Below are 26,289 nucleotides of genomic sequence, written 5' to 3' on the forward strand. Positions count from 1 at the left end.
ATTAGTGGCAGAAAAGTGGAATTACAGTCTCTCTCTCTCTCTTTCTCGCTCTCTCTCTCTCTCTCTTATTTAATCTATCCATTTCAAACAGTATTTGTCAAAGAGATGGCAGAACTCTCCCAACAAACTCCTGGATAACGAAACAAAAAAAAAACAACAAAAAAAACAAAACAGGTTGGAGTTTTTCTCGGTCTGAATCACCATATAACTATTTGGGCCCATCCCTTTTTAACACGTAGTTTTGCTTTTTATATAACATTGGAGAACAAATATTATTTATCTGACTTGGGAGAGAATGTCATGGGGCTTGCTGTTGTCGTGTCTTTATAAATAAATTGAATATACCTCTCTTGTAATATTTGGCTGGTTTCTCCTCCTTGGAGTTTCAACCTGGGAGAAGAGGATAGGGAGAAGAGGGAACAGTTGCATCAAAGAACCCCCAAATTGTGAGAGGTTTGTGAAGCCAGTTTGGAGGATGGGCTGTTGTGAGCCTTCTTAACAAATTGACTGTAAGCTCACAGCGTTCTGACCTAGGCTTCACAAAACCACGACGCAGACAAAACCTATTTTTATTAAGCTAATGTGAATTCCTCTTATTCACATCCAGCAAAGTCCCGGCAAACAGTCTTTCAAGGGTGAATTTACAGCCACAGACCTTATCAGGCTTGGAGAGCTGCCAAGCTGATATCTTCGAAACGCAACACTGTACAAGAAAATACTTGGCAAGGAGTCTCTGAGAGTCACGAATAGATCTTCACGGTAATGAAATTAACTAATTGCCTCCTGCAAACTCCACTCCCCTTTCGCTCCTCTTTATTTCCCATGGGAGGGGCCATTCACCGTCCACCTGTGGCTTTACTCCTGAGTTGGCCCTTGTGCCTTAGCTGTTCCCTTCTCCTGGCAGCTCTGCACATGGGCACACTGGGAACAGGCTCCAGCTGTTCTTCTGCCCCACTGATGTCCGACTTCGAAGGCAGCTGACAACTGTCAGACGGCCCTGGCCCCATCTCTGCCTCCAATGCAGAGCACTCATCAGAGCCTTCCCCAGACTCCAGGACTGGCCCATGTTCGTCCGCAACCTCCTGTCTGTCCAAGTCTGCCGCCAGCTTCTCTGGCCGCTGGCAGGCCACAACACACAGTTCGGTAAAGGGAAATTTTCAGACAGCCTTTTCCCTTCCTGGAATTATTTGAGAGAATGAAACCAAAGTTACAGGAAGGGAGAGTTTGTCTTGCCGCCACAGAAAATAGCATGTCGTTAGAATAGAGATAGTCCTCGACTTACGACCACAATGGAGCTAAAATCTCCCTCGCTAAGCAAAACAGTTGTTACGTGAACTTTTCCCCATTGTACAATGTTTCCTGCTATGGTTGTTCAGCAAATTCCTGCCATTGTGAACAACATGGTTGTTATATGAATCCCGCTTCCCCATTGACTTTGCTGGTCAGAAGGTCGCAAATGAGGATCACGTGACCCCGGGACACTGCGATGGTCATAAATACGAATTTAGTTGCCAAGCGTCTGAATTTGGGTCACATTACCGTGGGGATGCCGCAATTGTGGTCGGTGTGAAAAACCGTGAAAAGTCCATTTTTAGTGCCGTTGTGACTTCAGATGGTCACTAAATGAATCATTGTAAGTCGAGGGCCACCTGCACCACTGAAGGATAGAACAACCTCAAAGGATTAGTGCAAGATTGGAAGATGTGGGGAGACCTGGCCCATAGATTCATCAAGAGTCGGACACGACTGACAGGATGATATTGCGAGTTGGAAACTGGTGTGCAAGGTAAGGTATTTTGATAGAGTAGAGTAGAGTAGAGTAAAATAGAAGAATGGAATGGAATGGAATGGAATGGAATGGAATGGAATGGAATGGAATGGAATAGAGTAGAACTGGAAGGGACCTTGGAGGTCTTCTAGTCCAGCCCCCTTCTCAAGCAGGAGAACCTATACCATTTCAGACAGGTGACCGCCAGTCTTTTCTTAAAAACCTCCAGTGATGAAGCACCCACATGTTCTAGTGGCAAATCGTTCCACTGGTTAATTGTCCTCATTGTTAGGAAGTTTCTCATTAATTACAGGTTGCTTCTCTGTTGAAGTAGTTTCTAATCATTGTTTCTTGTCCTGCCCTCTGGTTCTTTGGAGAATAATTTGACCCCCTCTGCTTTACGGTAGCCCCTCAAATACTGGAATGCTGTTATCATGTCGCCCCTAATTCTTCTTTTCAAACCCAAATCCTGCAGCCCTTTTTCATATGTTTTAAGTCTCCAGGCTTTTGATCATCTTAGTTGCTCTTCTCTAAACTTTTTTCCAAAGTTTCAACATTTTTTTTGTAGCATGGAATACTTCCTAGGGTTTTATAAAGCGGCACTAATATTTCACGTGATCTTGATTCGAAGAGAAACTAGAGAGAGGAAACCAGGCCTTTTCCAGAAATCTATTTAAAAAAAACAAAACTTTTATTAATGAGGCTATATCTGCCTGGTATTGCAATAAGCAAATGAATCCTGCCTTCTCTTTCATAAACCCATTTCAGAGGTGAAATGCTCCTGGTTTGGATCGGATTGCCCAATCCGGTAGCGATGGCGGTGGATGGTTCGGAGAACCGGTAGCAAAAATCCCTGCCCCCCTCCCCATGCCCAGCTGAGACGCGCGATCATCAGAGGCTTTTGGGTTTTTTTACTTTTAAAAGCATTTTTCTTCAGCCGAAAAAATGCTTTTAAAAGTAAAAAAAAAAAAAAGCCTCTGATGATCACGTGGCTTAGCAGGGATCATCAGAGCCTTTTAAAAGCATTTTTTTAAAAATGCTTTTAAAAGGCTCTGACGATCCCAGCTGAGTTGCCTGATCGTCAGAGGCTTTTTTTTTTCTTTTAAAGGCAAAAAAATGCTTTCAAAAGAAAAGAAAAGCCTCTGACGATCAGGCAACTCAGCCAGTGTCAGCCTCCACTCCAATCCTCACATCCTTTTTTTTTCTTTTTTTTTTTATTTACATTTATATCCCACCCTTCTCCGAAGACTCAGGGCGGCTTACAGTGTATAAGGCAATAGTCTCATTCTATTTGTATATTTACAAAGTCAACTTATTGCCCCCCCAACAATCTGGGTCCTCATTTTACCTACCTTATAAAGGATGGAAGGCTGAGTCAACCTCGGGCCGGGCTTAAACCTGCAGTAATTGCAGGCTGCTGTGTTCTAATAACAGGCTTCTAACAGCCTGAGCTATTATGGCCCTTTTATACTCTTTATCTTCAGTAGTTAGATTGCATGGGGGTTTTATGTGTAATGTAAATAGCTCATGAATTCAGTTTAAGTAGAGAGGGCCTTTTAAGAGTGTAGTCTTGACATAGTTTGAATTCAACAGGAATGTTAGAGCACGCGCTTTCATTCCTGAGATGATTTACAGCCAGAGACCTGCGGAAGAACATTACCACGGGGGGGGGGGCTGAGAAGGAGCTGGCATTGGACCAAACCTGCTGACCTCTTGGGAGGAGGAGGGACTAACAATGGGATATGAAATGTTAGCCATATTTTGTCTCAGATTCAACTTTATACTGCTGCAGTCAAATGTATCTAGTAAAAGTACTTTTCTTTATTTGCAAATGTATTCTTTCCTAGATATAATCAGAGGCAGCCTGACAGCCGGGATCATCAGAGCCTTTTAAAAGCATTTTTTTACAACCTCTTCGGCCAAAGAGGTTGTAGAAAAAAATGCTTTTAAAAGTAAAAAAAAAAAAAAGTTGGCCACGCCCACCCAGTCACATTACCCCACCACCAAGCCACGCCCACAGAACTGGTAGTAACAAATTTTACATTTCACCACTGACCCATTTCCTACGTCGACCTCCTGCACTGGCGGCGTCTTTTGAAGAAAGAAGAATCCGAAGGGAAAAAAAGGCCGACGTAGGAAATGGGTTTGTGAAAAGAAGGGCAGAATTCATTTGCTTATTGCAATACCGGGCAGATATAGCCTCATTAATCAAGATTTTTTTTTTTAAATCGATATCTGGAAAAGGCCTGGTTTCCTCTCTCTAATTTCTCTTTGAATCAAGATCACGTGAAATATTAGTGCCGCTTTATAAAACCCTAGGAAGTATTCCACATCTGGAATACTGCAACCGATTTTAGGCACCATGCTACAAAAAAGATGTTGAGACTTTGGAAAAAATGTTCAGAGAAGAGCAACTAAGATGATCAAAAACCTGGAGACTTAAAACATGAAGAATGGCTGTAGGATTTGGGTTTGGCCTAATCTAAAGAAAAGAAGAATTAGGGTGACATGATAGTAGCATTCCAGTATTTGAGGGGCTGCCATAAAGAAGAGGGGGTCAAGCTATTCTCCAAAGCACCAGAAGGCAGGACAAGAAACAATGGATGGAAACTAATCAGAGAGAAACAACCTGGAATTAAGAAGAAATTTCCTACAGTGAGGACAATTAACCAGTGGAACGACTTGCTATTAGAAGATGTGGGTGCTCCTTCACCGGAGGTTTTTAAGAAAAGACTGGACAGCCACCTGTCTGAAATGGTATAGGTTCTCCTACTTGAGCAGGGGGCTGGACTAGAAGACCTCCAAGGTCCCTTCCAGCTCCTATTTTCTCCTCTCCTCTCCATTCCATTTCATCCCATCCCATTCCATTCCCTCTTCTCCTCTCCTCTCCCCTCCCCTCTCCTCTCCCCTGCCCTCCCTTCCCTTCCCTTCCCTTCCATCCCATTCTTTATCACACTTGACCAATAAAGAATATTCTATTCTAGTCTTAGTTTCCTCCATAAGAATCATGCAGCCATCTCCTTCCCCAGCAAACTACAGACTGCACCTGCAGCTATTGAGTTGCCACAGCTGGAGACCATAGAATCCTAGAACCCCAGGGCTAGAAGGGACCTTGCAGGTCCTACAGGGAGTCATCATCTCAACTAGGAAGCAACTGCTACAGGTGGGAACCTTCTGTTTCCTGAACTCCTTTCCTTAAAAAAAAATATATATTTGATTTTCATGGGAAAGGAGAAGCCAAACACTGCTGGGACATCACCAGATATTGTCCTGCTGCTCAGAGAAGCTCAAAATCCAGCTGCCCCAATTTGTAAGAGGACCTTCAGGAATCTAGGAGTCATTTTGTCCAGCTTGCTCCCAAGGTAAGCTTGTTCCTGTCTCTAAAATGGGAGGGAAACTGCTTATTATTTACAGGGGGTGGGAGAATGGAAAAGTCACTTTTTTCCCCCAGGGCCATTGTAACTTCGGTTCCCTAAACAAATAGTTGTAAGTCAAGGACTACCTTGGTTTTTCCCCAGGCTCCTGTGCAAAGAAGAATCAAATAATAAAAGGAGTGGAATTTTAATGAGACTCTTAAAAGTTGTTGCTGTTAGTTGCGAAGTTGTGTCCAACCCATCACGACCTCATGGACAACGTTCCTCCAGTCCGTCCTGTCCTCTGCCATCCTCTGGAGAAGGGGTCTCCAATCTTGGTCCCTTTAAGACTTATGGACTTTAACTCCCAGAGTCTCTCAGCCAGCAAAGCTGGCTTAAAGGGACCAAGGTTGAAGACCCCTGCTCTGGAGTCCACTTAAGCTCACACCTTCAGTGACTCCATCCAGCCACCTCATTCTCTGTCATCCCCTTCTTTTGCCCTCAATCGTTCCCAGCATTAGGCTCTTCTCCAGTGAGTCCTTCCTTCTCATTAGATGGCCAAAGTGTTTGAGTTTCATCTTCAGGATCTGGCCTTCTAAAGAGCAGTCAGGGTTGCTCTCCTCTAGAACTGATCGGTTTGATCGCTTTGCAGTCCAAAGTACTGGCAGGAGTCTTCTCCAGCACCAGAGTTCAAAGGCCTCAATTCTTTGGGTGCTCAGCCTTTATTATGGTCGGACTTTCACAGCCATACATTGCAACTGGGAAAAGCACTCTTAAAGTAGCCACCTCATTTTTTTCTGCCTTGCAAGGAAGCCTAATAAAAACCAACGTTGCTGCTTTAATGAATTCAGTGGAAGTTGGGATTAACCACTGCAGCTTTGTTACCTAGGGGGAAAAAACCTTCAATAATGTGTTTTTTTTTTCCAGCCCCCACTAGGTGGCGTGTCTGTCTTGCATATTTCTGTGGGATTATGTACATTTTAACACAATAGATCCCAATTTTTCCTGTGGCATGATTTACAAAGCTTAATATTTCTTATAAAAAAAGAAAATGTTGATGTAAAACTAGACCAGGGTTGTCTGCCTTGGAATAATGGTAAAATAGTTAATTTAAGAGACTTTAACTTTTTTTTTTCCCAATCTAGAAGTAGAACAAGTATGAAACAAAAGGGAATTTCACGCTATACAGATAATCCTTGTCTTACAACAGTTCATAGCAGGTGTGAAATCTACTTACCTTCCTTATCGGTGTGGAAGTGCACGTGTGCATCATGTGTAAAAAAACCACATTACTTCCTGGTTAAAACCAGGAAGTAATGACACCCAGGCGGGTGGGCAGAGCTTTGTTCCGCCATCGCTACTGGATTGCCGAACTCCCGGCCACAATCGCTACCGGATCGCGCAATCTCACCAAACCTTCTAGAGCAGGGTTCCTCAAACTTTTTAAACAGGGGGTCAATTCACGGTCCCTCAGACCGTGGGGGCGGACCAGCTAGATGGGTGTGGCTAGGTCAGTGATGGTGAACCTCTTCGGTACCAAGTGACCAAACCAAAACGTGCACCAGAGCACCGGAAACTTGAAGACCAGCTGGTATGTGCGCACATGTCTGTTTTTTGGCCATTTTTGGCCATTTTGGGGACCATTTTCAGGCTGTTTTTCGGGCCTTTTTCAGGCTTTTTTTAAAATCGTTTTTGGGCTGTTTTCCAGCGCTTCAGCTGCCTGTGAAGACCAGCTGGCTGGAAGGGAAGAGCAGCTGGTGACGGCGTGCTTGCCCACAGAGAGGGCTCTTCGTGCCACTTCTGGCACGTGTGCGATAGGGTCGCCATTACAGGGCTAGGTGGTCATGTGACTGGGTGGGTGTGGCCAATTTAGCAGTCCATTAAACAAGTCACACAAATTAAACTTTAATTTGTTATGCTCCTGAGAGTGGAAAGCAGGTTAATGAAGGGATGTGGCTGCCTTGAGGGGGGAGGGAGAGGGACTTCTGTTTCTGTCTCTCTCTCCCTCTCTCTCTCTTTCTCACTGTCTCTCTCTCTCTCCCCCCACCATGTTTGCCCTCCTCCAGAACCACTGTGCCACCCAAAAACAGGCCTGTTTTTGGCCTCCTGAGCCTCTGTATGTCCCATTGTTTTCCTCGGCCTCTAGAAGGCAGGAGGGGGCCGGCAGGTAGGTGGGGCAATGTGAGTGGGCAGCCTCGTGGTCCCTCATGGGCCAGATTAATGGCTTTGGTGGGCTGTATCTGGCCCACGGGCCACAGTTTGAGGACCCTTGTTTTAGAGGTTCAACATTGCAGAAGAAAAACTGACAAACAGAAGCTGTTCTCAGGGAACATCCAGGTGCAGAACCAGCTTGGAAGCTCTCTTAATGTGTTTGGAAAGATGCCGCTGCCTTGGGTTATTATTAAAGTAGTAAATCCAGGATGAAAATATAAGAAGATACTTCCATATTGGGATACTATAGATTCAGCTTGTGATAGGAATTCAGGAATGGGATGGGATGGGAACGGGAATAGAATTGGAATAGGAATAGAATTGGAATTGGAACAGAAATAGAATTGGATCAGGAATAGAATTAGAATAGGATAAAATAGATTTGGAAGGAATCTTGGAGGTATCGTAGTTCAACTCGCTATACCAGGGATGGCTAATCTTTTGCGAAAAGTGGGAACTGGCTGACCATCTCAGCCCGCTGAGCCTCCAGGCGCAGGTACCTGCCCTTGCACTCCCTCAGGTCTTCCCTCTGCTTGGAAAGCCTATGCTCGTAGTCCTGAGTGAGGTGCTTCTGCTGAGCCTCCTTCTTGTCCAGATCAATTTGAACTGAGCAGCTGTTTTGCCAACTCTTTCTCGTGTTGGCTGCTTAGCTCCAACAACTGCTTCCTGTTGTGGCCCTAAGGAGCCCAGGCAGGGAGGAGAGGAGGGGCAAGTAGAGGCCGGTGAGGAACCCCTCAATGTGCATAATGTCAAGTTGGCCACGCCCACCCAGTCACATGACCACCCAGCCACTCCCACCCAGCTGGTCATTAGGCAGATCATATTAGTGGTCCGCAGGATTTAAAATTATGAATTTAGTGGTCTCTGAAGTCCAAAAGATTGGTGACCCCTGCTATAGTTGATGATTGATTGCCTGACTTTGTCTAGTATGTGTATGTATATATTCCTGTAGATAAACCACTGTTTGAAAGACAAACCTCTGTTTACTGTAGTTTGCTCCTGGGTTGTCTCAGAATAGTCACACTATGCGCACTCTGACAGAAAAACATCACTTTTTTCAGTGCTGTTGTAACTTCGGGTGTTCATCCCAAATTGCACAGCTAAAAGTCTGTAGAGATTCTCAAACATCCAGGTCATGGTTGTCCCAAAGGTCCTTTTTTCCCAGGGATGAACATTTGGGATGAACTTTTCAAATGGTGTGGGAGTATGAATGGATTTCCCAAAAATATTGCTAGACTATAGGAACCATAAGGGCCATTCAGGTGACCTGGAGGACACAGATAAACCTCCAAGTGCTTCAACGACCCTCTAAGTTAAAGGTAAAGGTTCCCCTCGCACATACGTGCTAGTCGTTGCCAACTCTAGGGGGTGGTGCTCATCTCCGTTTCAAAGCCGAAGAGCCAGCGCTGTCCGAAGACGTCTCTGTGGTCACGTGGCCGGCATGACTCAATGCCAAAGGTGCACAGAACACTGTTACCTTCCCACCAAAGGTGGTCCCTATTTTTTCTACTTGCATTTTTTACGTGCTTTCAAACTGCTAGGTTGGCAGAAGCTGGGACAAGTAACGGGAGCTCACCCTGTTACACAGAAGCACTAGGGATTCGAACCGCTGAACTGCCGACCTTTCAATCGATGAGCTCAATGTCCTAGCCCCTTGAGCCACTGCGTCCCCTTCAACGATCCTCTAAAAGGATGCAAATGACCAGCTGGCTGCAAGGAGTATAAATCAGAGATTGGTTTCAGCAGGTTCTGACCAGTTCTGGAGAACCGGTAGCGGAAATTTTGAGTAGTTCTGAGAACCACTAGTAAAAATTCTGACTGGCCCCACCCCATCTATTCTCTGCCTCCCAAGTCCCAGCTGATTGGGAGGAAATGGGGATTTTGTAGTAACCTTCCCCTGCCACACCCACCAAGCCATGACACACCCACCAAGCCATGCCATGCCCACCAAACCACACCCATAGAAATGGTAGTAAAAAAATTTGAAACCCACCACGGGTATAAATCTTTCCATTCCCCACCATCCAGTCAGAGCGGAAGAAGCTTCTTGGATGAGAAGTGAAATGTCTTCAAAGAAAAAAAGAAGAAAGTCCAGTTGCCTCCTGAAAAAAGCACCTTTGGGACAACCATGACCTGGATGACTAAGAATCTCCACAGACTTTTAAAAAGGGGACGAGCAACTTCTGGAGGTAGGTGGTTAATATTTTTTCCTCAAGGTGTCAGGGTTCCAAGGAACACCCCCAACAAAATAAAGCTCTAAGGCTTGAAGTTCCTCAAAGTTCCAATTTATTAGAGATGACATGTTGGCACAGCTGGGAAAACCCGAAACTGAAAGCTTCCAGATTTTCCACACCGGTTTTGACAGTTCACAGCCCTGCCCCACACCCACAAGTTCATCACATTGTGCAATCAACTCTTCACACTCAATTGGATACAATCTTCAGGCAGTCTCCATCAGACACAGGATGTCCTTGAATACGGAATGTTGTTATGTCTAACTTTCTACCGCTCCAACAATAACCCCCTCCCAACTTCAACAGCTAAAATATGTGGCAGTTAAGAAGCAAAAAAGAAAACTGCCTTCCAAAACTGACACAAGGATTATTACATACGACAGAGCCACATAAGCCTGGTTGAAGCCATTTTGATTTTATTAATGCAAGCACAGCAAACTCAAACACGGAATATCCTGCTTTATGGTACAGCTTTTTATATGTAGCAATTCAGTTCCCAATAACAAAATACAGATGTCTTTGAAGGGATGATTCAAACCAAAGCGTAAGGGGGAGTGGGGATGAATATAATTTGAGAATTTGTGTGGGAATCACGTTTTTTTTTTCAAGGATATACTGGAACCAGCTCGGATAACCACTGGAGTGCACATTCATAACAAAGCTTTGTTAGGTTTTATTTTTAAATATGCCTACACATCATGAGTTCCAGAACTGTGTTTCTCATATATGACATTTGAAACATCCTGTTGTAAATTTCAAATACATCACAAAGCTAAATATATCAAGAGTCTCCAACCTTAGTATCTTTAAGGCTTGTGGACTTCAACTCCCAGAGTTCCTCAGCCAGCTTTGCTTCAACTCTGGGATTGAAGTCCACAAACCTTAAAGTTACTAAGGTTGGAGACCCCTGAAATATACAATCCCTTTCGTAGGATTTGACAATGTTTTTAAGTAAAAGACCCCCTCAAAGTGCAAAAAAGAAAAAGAAAAAAAAACCCTCATTGAAATAATACAGTACAAATATTTTTTTTCCTCCCACTGGGATCAAAAATCAATACTTCAGGATCGGGGTGAGGTGGGGTGGGGGAATAGCAGCAGCTCAACCAATAAACCGAGCCATTAATTCTGTCTGCCTTCCTGGGGTTCTTTTGTTCTATAAATTCATATACGTTTGTTTTGATCGGCGTAAATCAATGTTATTGTTTCTTTCATTGCTTTCTCTATCTGCCCTGAACAATCTGAACGCAAGTAGCAAAATGCTTTTGGCAAAATATTTTATTTTTTTTATTTTTGAGTCGGATAGAGGGATGTTCTAATGTATTAATCAAAAGAATGGAATATTTATTTATGGTGCATACACCATGTACATATGCACAGATTTCATAGCATTTTAATGGCCCTCCGTTTGGAACTCGTAAATGTAAAATTGGTAAACCATTATTGAATAAATTAAAAAGGGTTTCTCATCTTTTTAAAAATTTTAATGAGAAGGAAGTTGGAGAGTAACAATGAGCTAATTGAATTCTGGTGATGTAGACATGTGTTTTAGAATTAATATATATTTTAAAAAGAACTGGCTTTGGTTTTTTTCCACATTTTTTTTTATTGTAGCCCGTGGGGACGGTATCATCTCTTTCTCTGACTTGGCCAAACTGCTTTTCAACTTGTATCCAATTTTTAAGCCTTTTACAGCCTTATGCAGTGGCTTTTTTATTTTCTGACAACAGCTGAGCTACAAAATAGCCAATCATGTTTTAACTTAGAAAAATCAAATAATTAGCTTGCATTTATGGATAATAAGTTCCCCTCGCACATACGTGCTAGTCGTTCCCGACTCTAGGGGGTGGTGCTCATTTCCGTTTCAAAGCTGAAGAGCCAGCGCTGTCCGAAGACGTCTCCGTGGTCATATGGCCGGCATGACTCAACGCCAAAGGCGCACGAAACGCTGTTACCTTCCCACCAAAGGGGGTCCCTATTTTTTCTACTTGCATTTTTTACGTGCTTTCGAACTGCTAGGTTGGCAGAAGCTGGGACAAGTAACGGGAGCTCACCCCGTTACACGGCAGCACTAGGGATTCGAACCGCTGAACTGCCGACCTTTCGATCGACAAGCTCAGCGTCCTAGCCCCTGAACCACCACGTCCCTGCTAATGGATAATAGACCCCCTCAAACTAATCAGATTTCGAAGCCAAAGGTGAGAACATAGCAATATTTCTGCAAACTTTTTAACGCAGCCGCATTTTCTCTTAGGAAAGTACATGGGTGCCTTAAAAGGTTATAGTAGCTGCAATACAGGTAATCCTCGACTTATGACCACAACTGGGCCCCAAATTTTCTGTTGCTAAGTGAGACATTTGATAAGTGAGTTCTGTCCCATTTTACAACCTTTCTTGCCACAGTTGTTGAGTCGAATCACTGCAGCGAAGTCAGTAACACAGTTGTTAAGCAAATCTGGCTTCCCCATTGACTTTGCTTGTCAGATGGTCGTAAAAATGGATCACATGACTCCGGGTACACTGCAACCGTCACAAATATGAGTCAGTTGCCAGGCATCTGAATTTTGATTGCGTGATCGAGGGGGTGGGGGGACGTTGCAATGGTCATAAGTGTGAAAAATGGCCATAAGTCATTTTTTCCAGGGTAAATTTGATTGGTCACTAAATGAATCATTGTAAGTCAAGGATCACCTCTATTCACACCTTCTGACATTCAAAGCATTTATTTGCACAGGCTGAATGTCCATTTCTGGGGTTTTTTTCTCCCGCTGAAACTAATGCAATTTTAAAACCCAGGAAGCAAGAAATTAGATTCGCGATGATCAGAAAACACGTTTAGAACAGAATAAATTAACAGGAGGCAGTGAAATATATACACTTACATACACACACACTCACACACACACATTTAAAACTTGGCTCTAATGGAAATAGAAGATGGGAGATAACTTTTAAAAAAATATGTGGTCTCAATTCCGTAACAGGATCCAAGAATTCAGCAAGAGCGAAGAAAGTCAATTCTAGTGAACAATCCAGCCAGGACAATTATGAATTGAATCGATAGCGAGATTTTTTAAAATATGAATATATATTCAGTGAGCAATTGGCCTATTGAGACTCTAACAAGGTGGCAACTTTCATGTTTTTCGTTTCTTCTTAAAGTTCTCCCGATCTATCAAGCTTTATCATGGTTTTAACTCTTAATGTAGAGTTACTGCATTGAGTTATACCTGTGATGGCGAACCTATGGCATGTGTGCCGGAAGTGACACGCAGAACCATCTCTCCCAGCACATGAGCCATCGCCCTTTGCTCTTCCGGGTTCCGGCGCACCATTCAGCTGGTCTTCATGTATACAGGTGCCCCATAAACCGGAAGAGCAGCCGCCTGCTGCACATGTGTGCGCCGGGTGACCGCTCTACTGGTTTCTGGCACGCACATGTGCACTGCCCACCTGGTCGTCTGGTTGAAGTCTTTCGGTGAAGACCATCTGGCCGGTGCACATGCGCACGACGGAAACCGGAAGATTATCTTCCCGGCGCGGGCATGCGCACTGGGTATCTGCTCTTCCAGTTTCTGGCATGCGCATGCACACCGGCCAGTTGGTTTTCACACACGCATGCATGCCAGGAACCGAAAGATCAGCTGGATGGTGCCCGTGCATGCACCGGAAACCGGAAGATTAGCCGCCCGGTGCGCGAATGTGGCTGGCTGCTTTCCCGGTTTCTGGTACGCACCCACGTGCGCGCTCCCGTTTTGGCACTTGGTGCCGAAAAGGTTCGCCAACACTGGGTTATACAGATAACACTTATCTGTATAATTAGCTGGGAGCCAAGACAAAAGAGAAGATGCTGTCAATTCTTTTATTTTATTTTTTCGCGGACCAAAAAAAAGTCCTCTTTATAAAATCCAGCATCTCTTGCAAGCTCTTATGGTAGATTTAGGGAAATCCACGAAAACAAATGTTTGTATTTATGGGCAAGGTTATAATAGTCAATACCCCAACGCCAGTTGCTCAAGATTACGATTCCTTCAAGTTTTATAATCCCTGATGAACAAAATTCCAATGCAAATGAAAGAGTTCTTAACGTTGGTAAAACTTTCTTAAGGGGGATACAAAACAAAACCAAAAATAAATAAATAAAAAAAATTGAGCGATTCGCCTATGGTCTTTTGTTAACAAAAATAATTTCTGCTGCACCATTATTAATCCAGAGAAAGGTAGACGCTGATTTCGTCAGAGATATCCTCCAGGTTATTTACAAAGCATTAGCTGGTTTTTCCAGACATCCCTAGTTTTAATTTGCTTGTTTTCTGACGCTAAAAGGTACGCTAAACAATTTCAGTACCATGTAAGGCACTAATTTCTGCTGTGAGAGGGGGCAGCTAGGCTGCTACAACAACGATTAAGGCCAGAGACAGGAAGGAGAAGAATCCTTGTGTGGCGACGAGGGCACCAATACTGCATTCCTGGTTGCTAAAAGTCTCTTTGTGTCGCAATGCAATGGGGAAATGCAACAGGGAATCTTAATCTAGGATAAATTGGGTGGAAGATGATGCGTTTGGATGCTCCCCATTACAATTAAGTTGGCTTGCGTTCCTACCACAAGCTAATTCAAGCTGCAATCTTTGGTCCTTCGGAGAGCATTCCTGGAGTTTACAAGGTGTGTTTGGGTGGGTTAGCTTTGATTTCCTTTCCAAAGTCGGGATAAAAACTTTTACAGGCACATTACTCTCCATCCCTGCTCTGCCAGCCTCTAAATTCGGGTTGATCAAATATGGGGGCAGTCACATCTGAGCTGCAAAAAATGGAGTCGGCCACCAGATGGCAGCAAAGGGGTTGTTGTAAACTCATGGCCACCCCCTAACCATCCTTTGTAGGTTTGCAGTCCCGGTCTAAAAGCCATGCTGAGAGTTGATTCGAGGAGTCTGCTGAGACTTCCTTGGATTCTCTCCGTGTCAACCACATACAAGCAACTTTCTTACTAAAAATACATAGATGTGAACTGCTACTTTGGGGGCAATTTTGAAGCTCCGTCTAGCTTCCAGCCCTGGAATTTTCTACTCCCATCCAAGATCAGCAAAAAACATTTCTCTAAGATGGTGTATCACACCAAATGCTTGTAAGGGGGGAAAAAAAATCTGTATTTTTTTTTTTAAATCTTGAGAAAAGAGAGATTAAAAATTGTTTGCTCCCTACTTTTTGCCCTGCCAGCAGAGCTTCCTCAGAATTGGATCTTTTCTCTTTTTTTTTTCCCAATCTTCTTTTTCAAAGAAGTTTGCCGTTTCCTTCACGCCATCATGGCCTGCCCACATGTTCATGAAGGCCTCCTCTGATCCTTCATGAAAGGGCCCCTTTCTTGGGGCTGCGGTATCCGCAAAAGGAGCAGGAGACGAGAAATGTTCCTTTTTGTGTGCTTCTTTAAGTTGCCTCATTTTAGCAACTCAAGAGTCAACGGAAAGCCCTGACATCTGAGGAGAAGAAAGATTTAACTTGGTCTTCCTGTACCACACTTTTCCACATCATTTTTTTTTCCCTACACAGTTCGTTGGACAAGCCACTAACGCAACACCTTTGTCTTTAGGGATATATTCTGGGCAAGAATTAATTGATTTTGTTGGCTGTTTAAAGTAGGGCTGTGGAGAACCTTTGAAGAAGCTGCTTTGGAACTTCTAAGCCTTTTAAAGCAGCTGTTGTGACTTCAGCCCCCGTTCCTGGCCCCATGCCTGAAAGTGACTCCGAGAGTAAGGGGGAAGGGCCGGTAAGGCTTACCTTGGGAGCACTGATGCCTTTGGCCCGGCTCCAGGAGCCAGAACCAGGCCAGTCAGAGGACGTAATGATGCCGTCAACCCCTGATTCCTCCCTACCTCAGGCTACGCCTTCAGACGCAGCTGATAATAATAATAATCAAGCTTGGATTAACCCGTGCTTCAGAAGATTAGAGAGGCGGCGTCATCAAAGGGAAGGATATATAAGGAGCTTTGGGACTACTCGCACTCCACGGGGAGCAAAAGTTTAGCTGAACCATTTCAAAGAGAGCTGAAGTCTTACTCTGTGAGTCATTTGTTTGAACTTTGGCAAGCAGCTGCGATTTCTCTGCCAGGACTGATAAGAGCCATGAATCCATTGGCTGAAGGCCAGCTCGTTACCCTGAAGTGGGGAAGGAGACAGAACGGCAGCTGCCTCTTTGCCCAAATTTCCCACAGGGACTCCCCAAGCTAGGGTAAGATAAGTCGAGGTGGCATCCATGATGGCGCGATTGAAACTCTGCCCTTTGTTATGTGTGTGGCAGTGCAGATGTGGCTTCTATCACTTGTCCGTGATCACCATACAATTTTCTTTAAACCATTTTCTTTAAAGCATACCAGAGTATGTTTCTAGGTGATCCTTTCCACTTCACTGGGGATGGTGGTGTGCAGTGGTAGTATCCAGCCGGTTCTATCCGGTTCGGGCAAACCGATAGCGGCAGCTGTGGGAGGCTCCGCCCACTCACCCAGACATAATCATGTCCCATTTTTGATGCTCTACGCCTGCGCGGAAGGTTCTGTCCATGTGCAGAGTTAGCATGGATGAGCGAAGTGAGCGCGCATGCACACATGCTCACATTTGCAAACCAGTAGTGAAGGTAAGTGGTTACCAACCCTGGTGGTGTGGGAGGGAGGAAATCTATGCAGCCGTGTGCACGCATGAATGTAGCTTCCTAAGCAATCACAATTCTTGTGGAGGTGGGAATGGCCAATGTAACAATTTGGGATGGGGCGGGTGGACAGGATGGGGGAATGGGGGAAGAAGCAGCTTTGTACATTTCCCAAAGGATTGTACATCTGTAGTGTTAAGTAGGAAAGCAAAGCACCTTCCTCATCACTGGAGGAAAATTAATAAATAAAGCGGCACAGAAACAAAAAATCGGGATGATTCTGCAAGTATGGAATATATCGCAGCAAACGAATGACTCATCCAGGGCAGCCTCGAGACAAAGAAATTTACCCTTTTTAAAATTTCTCCAGCCAAGTGACTCCTTTACCAGATTCAACCCAGGGTGGGAAAAAAAAAAGTGTGAAGTATAGCTAGAAACTTGGTGGCCGAGAAGAAGCACACTTATCGGAATATCAGTTCCCTTAAACAGGTGTGTAGTTTGACCAAACGCTCCGTGCTTTTAAGTTTCGTAGTTAACCTGGGGGTCATTCTCGAATCAACTCGGTTGCTCTTCGGGTCAGTGTTTTCGAGATGCTCCTCACCGCGAAAGCGCCAGGCACACGCGAGACCACGATGCATTCGCTCCACGCCATGAAAGCGCCAGGCACACGCAAGGCCACGATGTGTCCGCTCTTCACCAGGAAGTCCCAGGCACACACAAGACCCCCTCTCAAAAAATGAGAGAGTACCGACTCCCTGGCAAGAGGGTACATGTACAGTATTGGGTAGAAATCGTCACACACGAAAATAAAGATCTTGATGACATCGCCACGAATTCTACTTCCCCACAGTCCGTTTCATCTCTGAGACCAGGGCCCTGCCCTTGATTTGGAGTTTTTCTTTTTTCAAAAAAAAAAAAAAGACCAAAAATCATCATTAAGTGCCTTAAAGTTGACGTGAAATACTATCGAGCACATTTTTTTTTCAGTCGTTCATAAAAGGTATCATATATATATATATATATATATGTACAAAACTGACCCCAGCCAGTGAGGCCTTCTTTCACAAACCAAGCCTTTTAGGATTTAAAAAAAAAAAAAAAAAGCAAAACAGTGTTTTGTAGAGTGTGCTTTAAAATCCAAAAGTCCCAATTCTCAGGCTCGGTTGAGGAGGGTTGTCCTAAAAATGAAAAGATAAAAGGTTATTTATTTATTTATTTTATTTATAATTTAATTTCTATACCGCCCTTCTCCCGAAGGACTCAGGGCGGTTTACAGCCATATTAAAAACACAGAATATACAAAGTATAAATAACGGATTAAAATGAATTTAAAATGAAATATTTAATAGGCCTGATTAGCTAAAACGGTCATAGACCGATATAAAACCCTTTAAAATTTAAAATTATAATAAATTAATTAAAACACACTTAGGCTAGTCCCGCACGATTAAATAGTAAAGTCTTCAATTCCCGCTTGAAGGTTTGGAGGTCAGGGAGTTGGCGTAACCCCGGAGGTAACTCGTTCCAAAGGGCCGGTGCTGCCACAGAGAAGGCTCTCCCCCTGGGGGCCACCAACCGACATTGTTTGGATGATGGCACCCGGAGCAGGTCACGGTAAAAGGTTACTGTCAGGGGTTCTTTTACACGGCAGCAGCCAAAAAAAAAAGTGAATGAAATCTTTCGTTATATAAACAGGGGCAACAAAAACATCAATAAAAAGGTAAAGGTTCCCCTTGCACATATGTGCTAGTCGTTCCCGACTCTAGGTGGCGGTGCTCATCTCTGTTTCAAAGCCAAAGAGCGAGCACTGTCCAAAGACATCTCCGTGGTCATGTGGCCAGCATGACTTCAGACGCACGGAACGCCGTTGCCTTCCCATCAAAGGTGGTCCCTATTTTTCTACTTGCATTTTTTATGTGCTTTCGAACTGCTAGGTTGGCAGAAGCTGAGACAAGTAACGGGAGCTCACCCCGTTACACAGAGCTAAGGGATTCGAACCACTGACCTGCCAACCTTTCAATCGACAATCTCAGTGTCTTAGCTACTGAGCCGCCGCATCCCTATAAAATCATTAATACCGCTTTATAAATCCTTGGTAAGGCCACACCTGGAATCCTGTATCCAGATTTGGTCACCACATTACAAAAAAGATGCTGAGACTTTGGAAAAAGTGCAAAGAAGAGCAACTAAGATGATTAAAGCCCAGGAGACCAAAACATATGAAGAATGGTTGAAAGGATTGGGTACAGCTAGTTTAGAGAAAAGAAGGACCAGGGCTGACATGATTACAGTGTTCTGGTATTTGAGGGGCTGCCCCAAAGAGGCACTTATTCTACAAAGCACCCAGTGGCAGGACAAGAAACAATGGATGGAAACTAATCCAGGAGAGAAGCAACCTGGGATTAAGGATAAACTTCCAAACAATGAGAACAATTAACTTGTGGAATGGCTTGCCTTTTTTTTTTTAATTTGCATTTATATCCCGCCCTTCTCCGAAGACTCACGGCGGCTTACACTATGTTAGCAATAGTCTTCATTCTATTTGTATATTTATATACAAAGTCAACTTATTGCCCCCAACAATCTGGGTCCTCATTTTACCTACCTTATAAAGGATGGAAGGCTGAGTCAACCTTGGGCCTGGTAGGACTAGAACCTGCAGTAATTGCAGGCAGCTGCTGTTAATAACAGACTGCATTAGGAGTCTGAGCCACAGAGGCCTTCAGAAGTTGTGAGTCCCAAAGGTGCTTTTTCACGGCAACTGGACTTTCTGGTTTTTCTTTGAAGATGTTTTGCTTCTCATCCAGAAGCTTCTCATCCATGACCTGGATGACTGAGAATCCCCATAAGACATTCATCACTGGAAGTTTTTAAGAAGAAACTGGACAACCAATTTAAAATGGCATAGGGTCTCCTGCTTGAGCACGGGTTGGACTAGAACAGGGGTCTGCAAACGTGGCTCTTTTAAGACTTATGGACTTCAACTCCCAGAGTTCCTCAGCCAGCTGGCTGAGGAACTCTGGGAGGTGAAGTCCACCAGTCTTATAAGAGCCAAGTTTGCAGACCCCCGGACTAGAAGACCTCTAAGGTCCCTTCCAGCTCTATTTTGACAGTGAGGAAATGTACCTCCAAGTGAGTGGGCTCCAAAACCTAAGAGAGCCCATAGAACAATAAAGGTTGCTATGCAACACAGATACACAAGCAATTCCAGCGTCCACTGTTCTCTACTACACTTTTCCCCACTTCTACTACACCTCCTCCTACTGCTCCTCCAACTACTAGTATAGGCACTGGCTATATATTTTGTGGGCCTCTTGTCATCTCGCATTAACTAATGCTATGTGATTTTAATGCTGAGGAGAAATCAGACTATGTTGATGTGAAATCTCAGCTTCCCTTGACTTCCTGCTTAAACTTTCTCTGAGGACCTCAAAAATCTGGCTGATGAATTAACAGAATAGCAGAGTTGGACAGGACTTTGGAGATCATTGCTACACAACACTAAAAGATGCCTATCGGTCTTTACCATGTGCAGCTGTAGGACACTCTGATCATTGCATGATTCACCTTGTACCTGCTTACAGGCAAAGACTTAAAGCCACAAAACCAATAATTAAATCAGTGAAGACCTGGACGGAGGAATCAGAATTAAAGCTACAGGCATGTTTTGACTGCACTGATTGGAATATTTTTAAAGATACCTCTGCAGACCTGGATGAACTCACAGATACTGTAACATCATATGTCAGCTTCTGTGAAGACCTATGTGTACCTACAAGGAACTTGCGAATACACAGTAACAACAAACCTTGGTTTACACCTAAACTTAAGCAGCTACGACATTCCAAAGAGGAAGCCTACAGAAAAGGTGATAAAATGCTGTACAATCAGGCCAGAAATGCACTAACAAGGGAGATAAGAGCAGCAAAAGAAGCTACTCTGAAAAGCTAAAGAATCAGTTTTCAGCAAATGAACCAGCAAACATGTGGAAAACTCTTAAAAATATCACCGGCTATGGCAAACCTCCTTCCCAGGCTGAAGGTAATCAACAACTGGCAGATGACCTGAATGAGTTTTACTGCAGGTTTGAAAGGAAACTACAGCCACCTATCTCCACAACCCCCATCTCAGACACACCAACAACAGCCAAGCCTCCTACAACTGACCCCATTTCATTGGGTTCACAACCCCTAGTGATCACAGAAAAGGAAGTGCAGGACCTATTTCACAGACAAAAGCCAGGAAAAGCTCCAGGCCCAGACAAGATAACTCCTTCTTGCTTAAAAGTCTGTGCTGACCAATTGGCCCCCATCTTCACCCATATTTTCAATAAATCACTAGAGATGTGTTATGTTCCTTCTTGCTTCAAACGCTCTACCATCATCCCAGTGCCGAAGAAGCCCACCATCAAGGAACTGAATGACTACAGACCAGTTGCTTTAACATCTGTAGTCATGAAAACCTTTGAAAGGCTAGTGCTTTCCTACCTGAAAACCATCACGAATCTGCTCTTAGACCCCTTGCAATTTGCATACCGAGCAAATAGATCAACAGATGATGCTGTTAATATGGCTCTGCACTACATCCTACAACATCTTGAGTCTCCAAAGACCTATGCAAGGGTCCTTTTTGTAGACTTTAGTTCAGCATTCAATACCATCATTCCAGACATTCTTCTAACTAAGCTAAACCAGCTACAGGTACCGGAACAGACTTGTAAGTGGATCACAAGCTTCCTAACAAACAGGAAGCAGCAGGTGAAGCTAAGCAAGATCACATCAAATACCTGTACAATTAGCACAGGGGCCCCCCAAGGCTGTGTGCTCTCCCCACTTCTCTTCTCTCTGTATACCAATGACTGCATCTCCAATGATCCATCTGTTAAGCTACTGAAGTTCGCAGATGACACAACAGTGATTGGTCTCATTCGAGACAATGACGAATCCACATATAGACGAGAGGTCGAACGACTAGCCTTGTGGTGCAACCAAAACAATCTGGAACTGAACACACTCAAAACCGTAGAAATGGTGGTAGACTTTAGGAGAAACCCTTCCATACTTCCACCTCTCACAATACTTGACAACACAGTATCAACAGTAGAAACCTTCAAATTTCTGGGTTCTATCATATCGCAAGATCTCAAATGGACAGCTAATATCAAAACATCATTAGAAAAGGACAACAAAGAATGTTCTTTCTGCGCCAACTCAGTAAGCTCAAACTGCCCAAGGAGCTGCTGATCCAATTCTACAGAGGAATTATTGAGTCTGTCATTTGCACCTCTATAACTGTCTGGTTCGGTTCTGCAGCCCAACAAGAAAAACACAGACTTCAGAGGATAATTAGAACTGCAGAAAAAATAATTGCTACCAACCTGCCTTCCATTGAGGACCTGTATACTGCACGAATCAAGAAGAGGGCCGTGAAAATATTTGCAGATCCCTCGCATCCTGGACATAAACTGTTTCAACTCCTACCCTCAAAACGACGCTATAGAGCACTGCACACCAGAACAACTAGACACAAGAACAGTTTTTTCCCGAAGGCCATCACTCTGCTAAACAAATAATTCCCTCAACACTGTCAGACTATTTACTGAATCTGCACTACTAACTTTGTTGCTGGCAATCTTTATGATTTATATTGATATATTGACCATCAATTGTGTTGTAAATGTTGTACCTTGATGAACGTATCTTTTCTTTTCTTTTATGTACACTGAGAGCATATGCACCAAGACAAATTCCTTGTGTGTCCAATCACACTTGGCCAATAAAAATTCTATTCTATTCTATTCTATCATCTAGTCCGACCTCTTGCTCAAGCAGAAGATCCAGGCAAGGGGTCTGCAAACTTGGCTCTTTTGAAACTTGTGGACTCCAACTGGCTGAGGAACTCTGGGAGTTGAAGTCCACAAGTCTTAAAAGAGCCAAGTTTGCAGACCCCTGCCCTAGACCATTTCTGACATATGGCTGCCCAGTCCCTTCTTAAAAAATCCCAGTGATGGAGCACCCACAACTTCTGGAGGCAACCCGTTCCACTGGTTAATTGTTCTCAGGGTCAGGAAATTGCTCCTTATTCCAGGTTGTTTCTCTCCTTGGTTAGCCTTCTGGTGCTTTGGAAGATAAGTGGGCCCTCTCCTCTTTGTGGCAGCCTTTCAAATACTGGAAGACTGCTATCAGCTAGTTGAATGAAAAGAAGGACTAGGGGAGACATGATAGCAGTGTTCCAATATCTCAGGGGCTGTCACAAAGAAGAGGGAGTCAAGCTATCCTCCAAAGCACCTGAGGGCAGGACAAAGCAATGGGTGGAAACTGATCGAGGAGAGAAGCAATTTAGAACTAAGGAGAAATTTCCTGACTGTTCGAACAGTTAATTAGTGGAACAACTTGCCTCTAGAAGTTGTGAATGCTCCAACACTGGAAGTTTTTAAGATGTTGGTTAATTATTTGTCTGAAGTGGTGTAGGGCTTCCTGCCTAAGCAGGGGGTTGAACTAGAATGTTGTGCTCCGCCAGCAGCCCACAGACCTGGTAACAGAGTCAGACAGTGAGGAGGCTGGGGAGGACAATGGGCCCGTCTTGGAGTCAGGGGAAGACCCGGATGAGGGCTCTGCATCAGAGGCAGAGATGGGGCCAGGGACATCTGGGGGGGATGCGCGGATTCCGGAGCCTCCAGAGGTGGACAGCAGAGAGGCAGAGGAACAGGAGGAGCCTGTTCCTAGTGCATGCATGGAAAGAGCTGCCAGAAGGCAAGAGCAGCTGAAGTAAAAAGGACAGCTCAGGAGTAAGGCCAGAAGATGATTGGCCCCTCCCATAAGACTTAAAAGAGCAGTAATGAGCCATTGGGTTCTTTGTAGAAAAGCCACGTTGATTTCCGTGCTTCTTGTCAGCGTCTCTTGAACTTTGTGAGGGTTTTGCCAAGAAAAGCCTTTGGGAGGTTCCCAAAGACATCAAAGGTTGGTGATAAGGCCGACGGATTGGTTATTAAGAATTTTGTATTGGATGAAGCTGAGAATGAATTAATTCTCAGCTGTTTTTAATAAAATAAGTTTGTTGAGGACTGAATTGTGTTTAGTAATCACTACTTGGGCCTCGGTCACAACACAGAAAACCTTCAAGGTCCCTTTCAACTCTGTTATTTTATATTCTATATTATTCTATAGTCTAACCTTTGTCTTTGTTAGATGGGACATACCCAATCCCTGCAACTGTTCTTCATACGTTTTAGTCCCCAGTCCCCTAATCATGCAATTTAATGCTTCACTTGTATAAGGAACACTGAAATTGTCCTTGTGTTCTGATTTCTGAAGATGATTTCCAGCCAGCCCTCAAAACATATGCTGAAAATTGTCTACAGGCAAAACTTTTGTTGGTGGACACAATTTTGCTGTTGTTCCCTTCCTGCAGAACGTGCCATTAAAAGCAGGCCAAAGCCACAGGGTCTGTTTTGCGCTTGAAATGGAATAAAGTCCAGTTAGTAGAAAGCAGACCTCTAATCCCTGAATAATTCAGAACGCTCCCATTGGATTGTTCCTCTGTTGGGAAAAGATGAAAATGGGGTTACTGTACTAAATCCTGAAATGGTAAATGAAAGGAAGAGAATTCTTCTTGGTGTTCCCCAATTTAAAACATGCATGGACAAATTAACAGAGGGAAGTGGGTGACTCAATGGCTAAGACGCTGAGCTTGTCGATCGAAAGGTTAGCAGTTCAGTGGTTCGAATCCCTAGTGCTGCGTAGTGGGGTGAGTTCCCGATACTTGTCCCAGCTTCTGCCAACCTAGCAGTTCGAAAGCACGTAAGAAATGCAAGTAGAAAAATAGGGACCACCTTTGGTGGGAAGGTAACAGCTTTCTGTGCACCTTTAGCATTTAGTCTTGCCGGCCACATGACCACGGAGACATCTTCAGACAGCGCTGGCTCTTCGGCTTTGAAACGGAGATGAGCACCCCCCCCCCAGAGTTGGGAACAACTAGCACATATGTGCGAGGGGAACTTTTACCTTTAAGTACTTCGGATCAGACATTTTAATACCTTTGACTGTCTCCATGCTTTTTTACCATTGTTATTGTTCTTACTCAAAAAAAAAAATTTAAATGTTAAACTATAACATACGTTTTGAATTATGAGCTGCCCACAATTGTTTGTTGTGAGATGGGCGACTACAGAAAACAAACAAACAAACAAATACTTCCTGGAAACCTTAAAATGAGAAGACTGGGGAGAAAAAACTTAACTCAGTCTTTGGTCTACCATGCAAGGAGTTTTTGACCTTAACCATTAAAACATTAAAACTGGTGTCTGCAGCAGGTTGAAAGGTCAGGAAGTGAGCACAACTTTTAGGACTGAAAGTTGCGTTCTGACCCATGTAAAGAAGGGGGCAGGGCTTTGATCCCATCTTGGTGGCCATCATCTCAATCTCTGTCCACGTTCTGGAGGACCTCCTGATTTAAATAGTCTCTTTCCCCTTCTCAGTGAAGAAGCATAGTTTATTTCTTTGCTCCATATTCAGAAAGCGGTGAGGAAGGTTTTGTGGCTTTGAGTTGGCCCACGATGGTTGGTGGCTTGGCCGCTAGAAGAACTAGGGAGGCAAGTCTGTCTTTGAATGTTCTCCTTTCCTTTGTGGCCAATAGGACAATACTTGGGAAGTTTTGTTTTTGTTTTCCTGAGTATGAGAAGCTCTACTTTGCATAATGGCTAAGTAGCCCTTTTGGCTTCCTTCCAGCAACAACTTTGCTTCCCATTTATTAATATTACCTGAGAGTCTTCCAGCTGTCTTTCTCCATGTGGTTTTCTGGACCTTCGCTTTCAAATGAGGCAATAAACAAAGCTGGAGAAGGAAGAAAAAGAGTGACAGGATTGTTGATCAGTTTGTGATGATAATAGTGTCAGAAATACGCCATTTGGGGCTGGGTAGATAGATACGTAGGTAGGTAGAAAGATATAGATTGATATATAGATACAGAAAGATAGAAATGATAGAAAGAAGGGGGTAAAGATAGGATAGATAGATAGATAGATAGATAGATAGATAGATAGATAGATAGATGATAGATAGATAGATTGATTAGATAGATTATAGAAAGATAGATGATTGATTGATTAGATATAGAGAGATAAATAGATGATAGATTGATTGATTGATTAAATAGATTAGAAAGATAGATAGATAGATAGATAGATAGATAGATAGATAGATAGATAGATAGATAGATAGATAGATAGATGGATGGATGATAGGTAAAGAGAGAGAGAGAGAGAGATACGGATGATAGGTAGGGAGGTAGAGGAGTAGGTAGAGTGGGGGGAGGTAGAGAGAGCAGTGAAGTCCAGACGGATCTATCCGGGTCGCACGAAGTGGTAGCACCTGCGGCAGGAGGCTCTGTCCACCCACTGGGACATCATTACATCCCTTTTTTGACACTCTGTGCATGTGCAGAAGGCTCTGCGCATGCATAGAAAAGGTGTGCAGGTTCCCATTCCCGAACCGGTAGCAAAGGTAAGTGGATTTCACTGCTGGATAGAAAGATAGAGAGATAGGTAGGTAGGTAGGTAGGTAGGTAGACAGACAGACAGACAGACAGACAGACGGACATATTCTATCAAATGTGGTTAGTTCTGTTCTGTTCCTCATTGACCTCAATCCTACTTCTTTAGAATGGCATTTTGGTGAACAGACCCATCGCATACATTTTTCCTACTGAAACTCCAACAGCAGAAAAAAATAGATTCCGTAGAAAGCATCCCGTGCATTTTTGTGATTTAGGCTTTAATGGGTCCGGAAGGGGATTGGCCTTTCCTGCTGAATTCTACAGCTCTTCCGTACTTGCAGAAAGTGTTAAGTGTGAGAGATTCTAGTTGTGAGGAACTAGTTTTCTTCTTCTTTTTAAGAGTAACCACCACCACCCGTCCACCAGCCCCAGAGTCTCACCTTCTTCACTGTAAATAGGTGCAGTGAGTAGGTAGCTCTGAATCTTCCGGTCCTTTTCGAAAGGACATTCCACCTGTTTCCATGTGACGAAGTCGTGGATTTGCCTTGAAATTTCCCAGAATTTCTGCAGGAGATCCACACCACCAAAATTAGTATT

The 26,289-nt window shown here is 43.8% G+C and overlaps 1 protein-coding gene across 2 annotated transcripts in view; it reads right to left on the minus strand.

Annotated features, from left to right (window-relative positions):
• Positions 1 to 9,960: 9,960 nt before the first annotated feature.
• Positions 9,961 to 26,289, minus strand: part of RASGEF1A (RasGEF domain family member 1A) — a 153,941-nt gene continuing 137,612 nt past the window's right edge. For both annotated transcript variants that reach the window (XM_058189075.1, XM_058189074.1), the window contains exons 11-13: positions 26,133 to 26,256; positions 24,959 to 25,031; positions 9,961 to 17,378 (exon numbers count right to left, since the gene is read on the minus strand). In XM_058189075.1, the coding sequence (XP_058045058.1) occupies positions 17,354 to 17,378; positions 24,959 to 25,031; positions 26,133 to 26,256 (222 nt within the window). In that variant the 3' untranslated portion in view covers positions 9,961 to 17,353. The remainder of the gene's footprint in view (positions 17,379 to 24,958; positions 25,032 to 26,132; positions 26,257 to 26,289) is intronic.

Source organism: Ahaetulla prasina, chromosome 6, assembly GCF_028640845.1.
Source record: "Ahaetulla prasina isolate Xishuangbanna chromosome 6, ASM2864084v1, whole genome shotgun sequence".
Classification (NCBI taxonomy): Eukaryota; Metazoa; Chordata; class Lepidosauria; order Squamata; family Colubridae; genus Ahaetulla; species Ahaetulla prasina.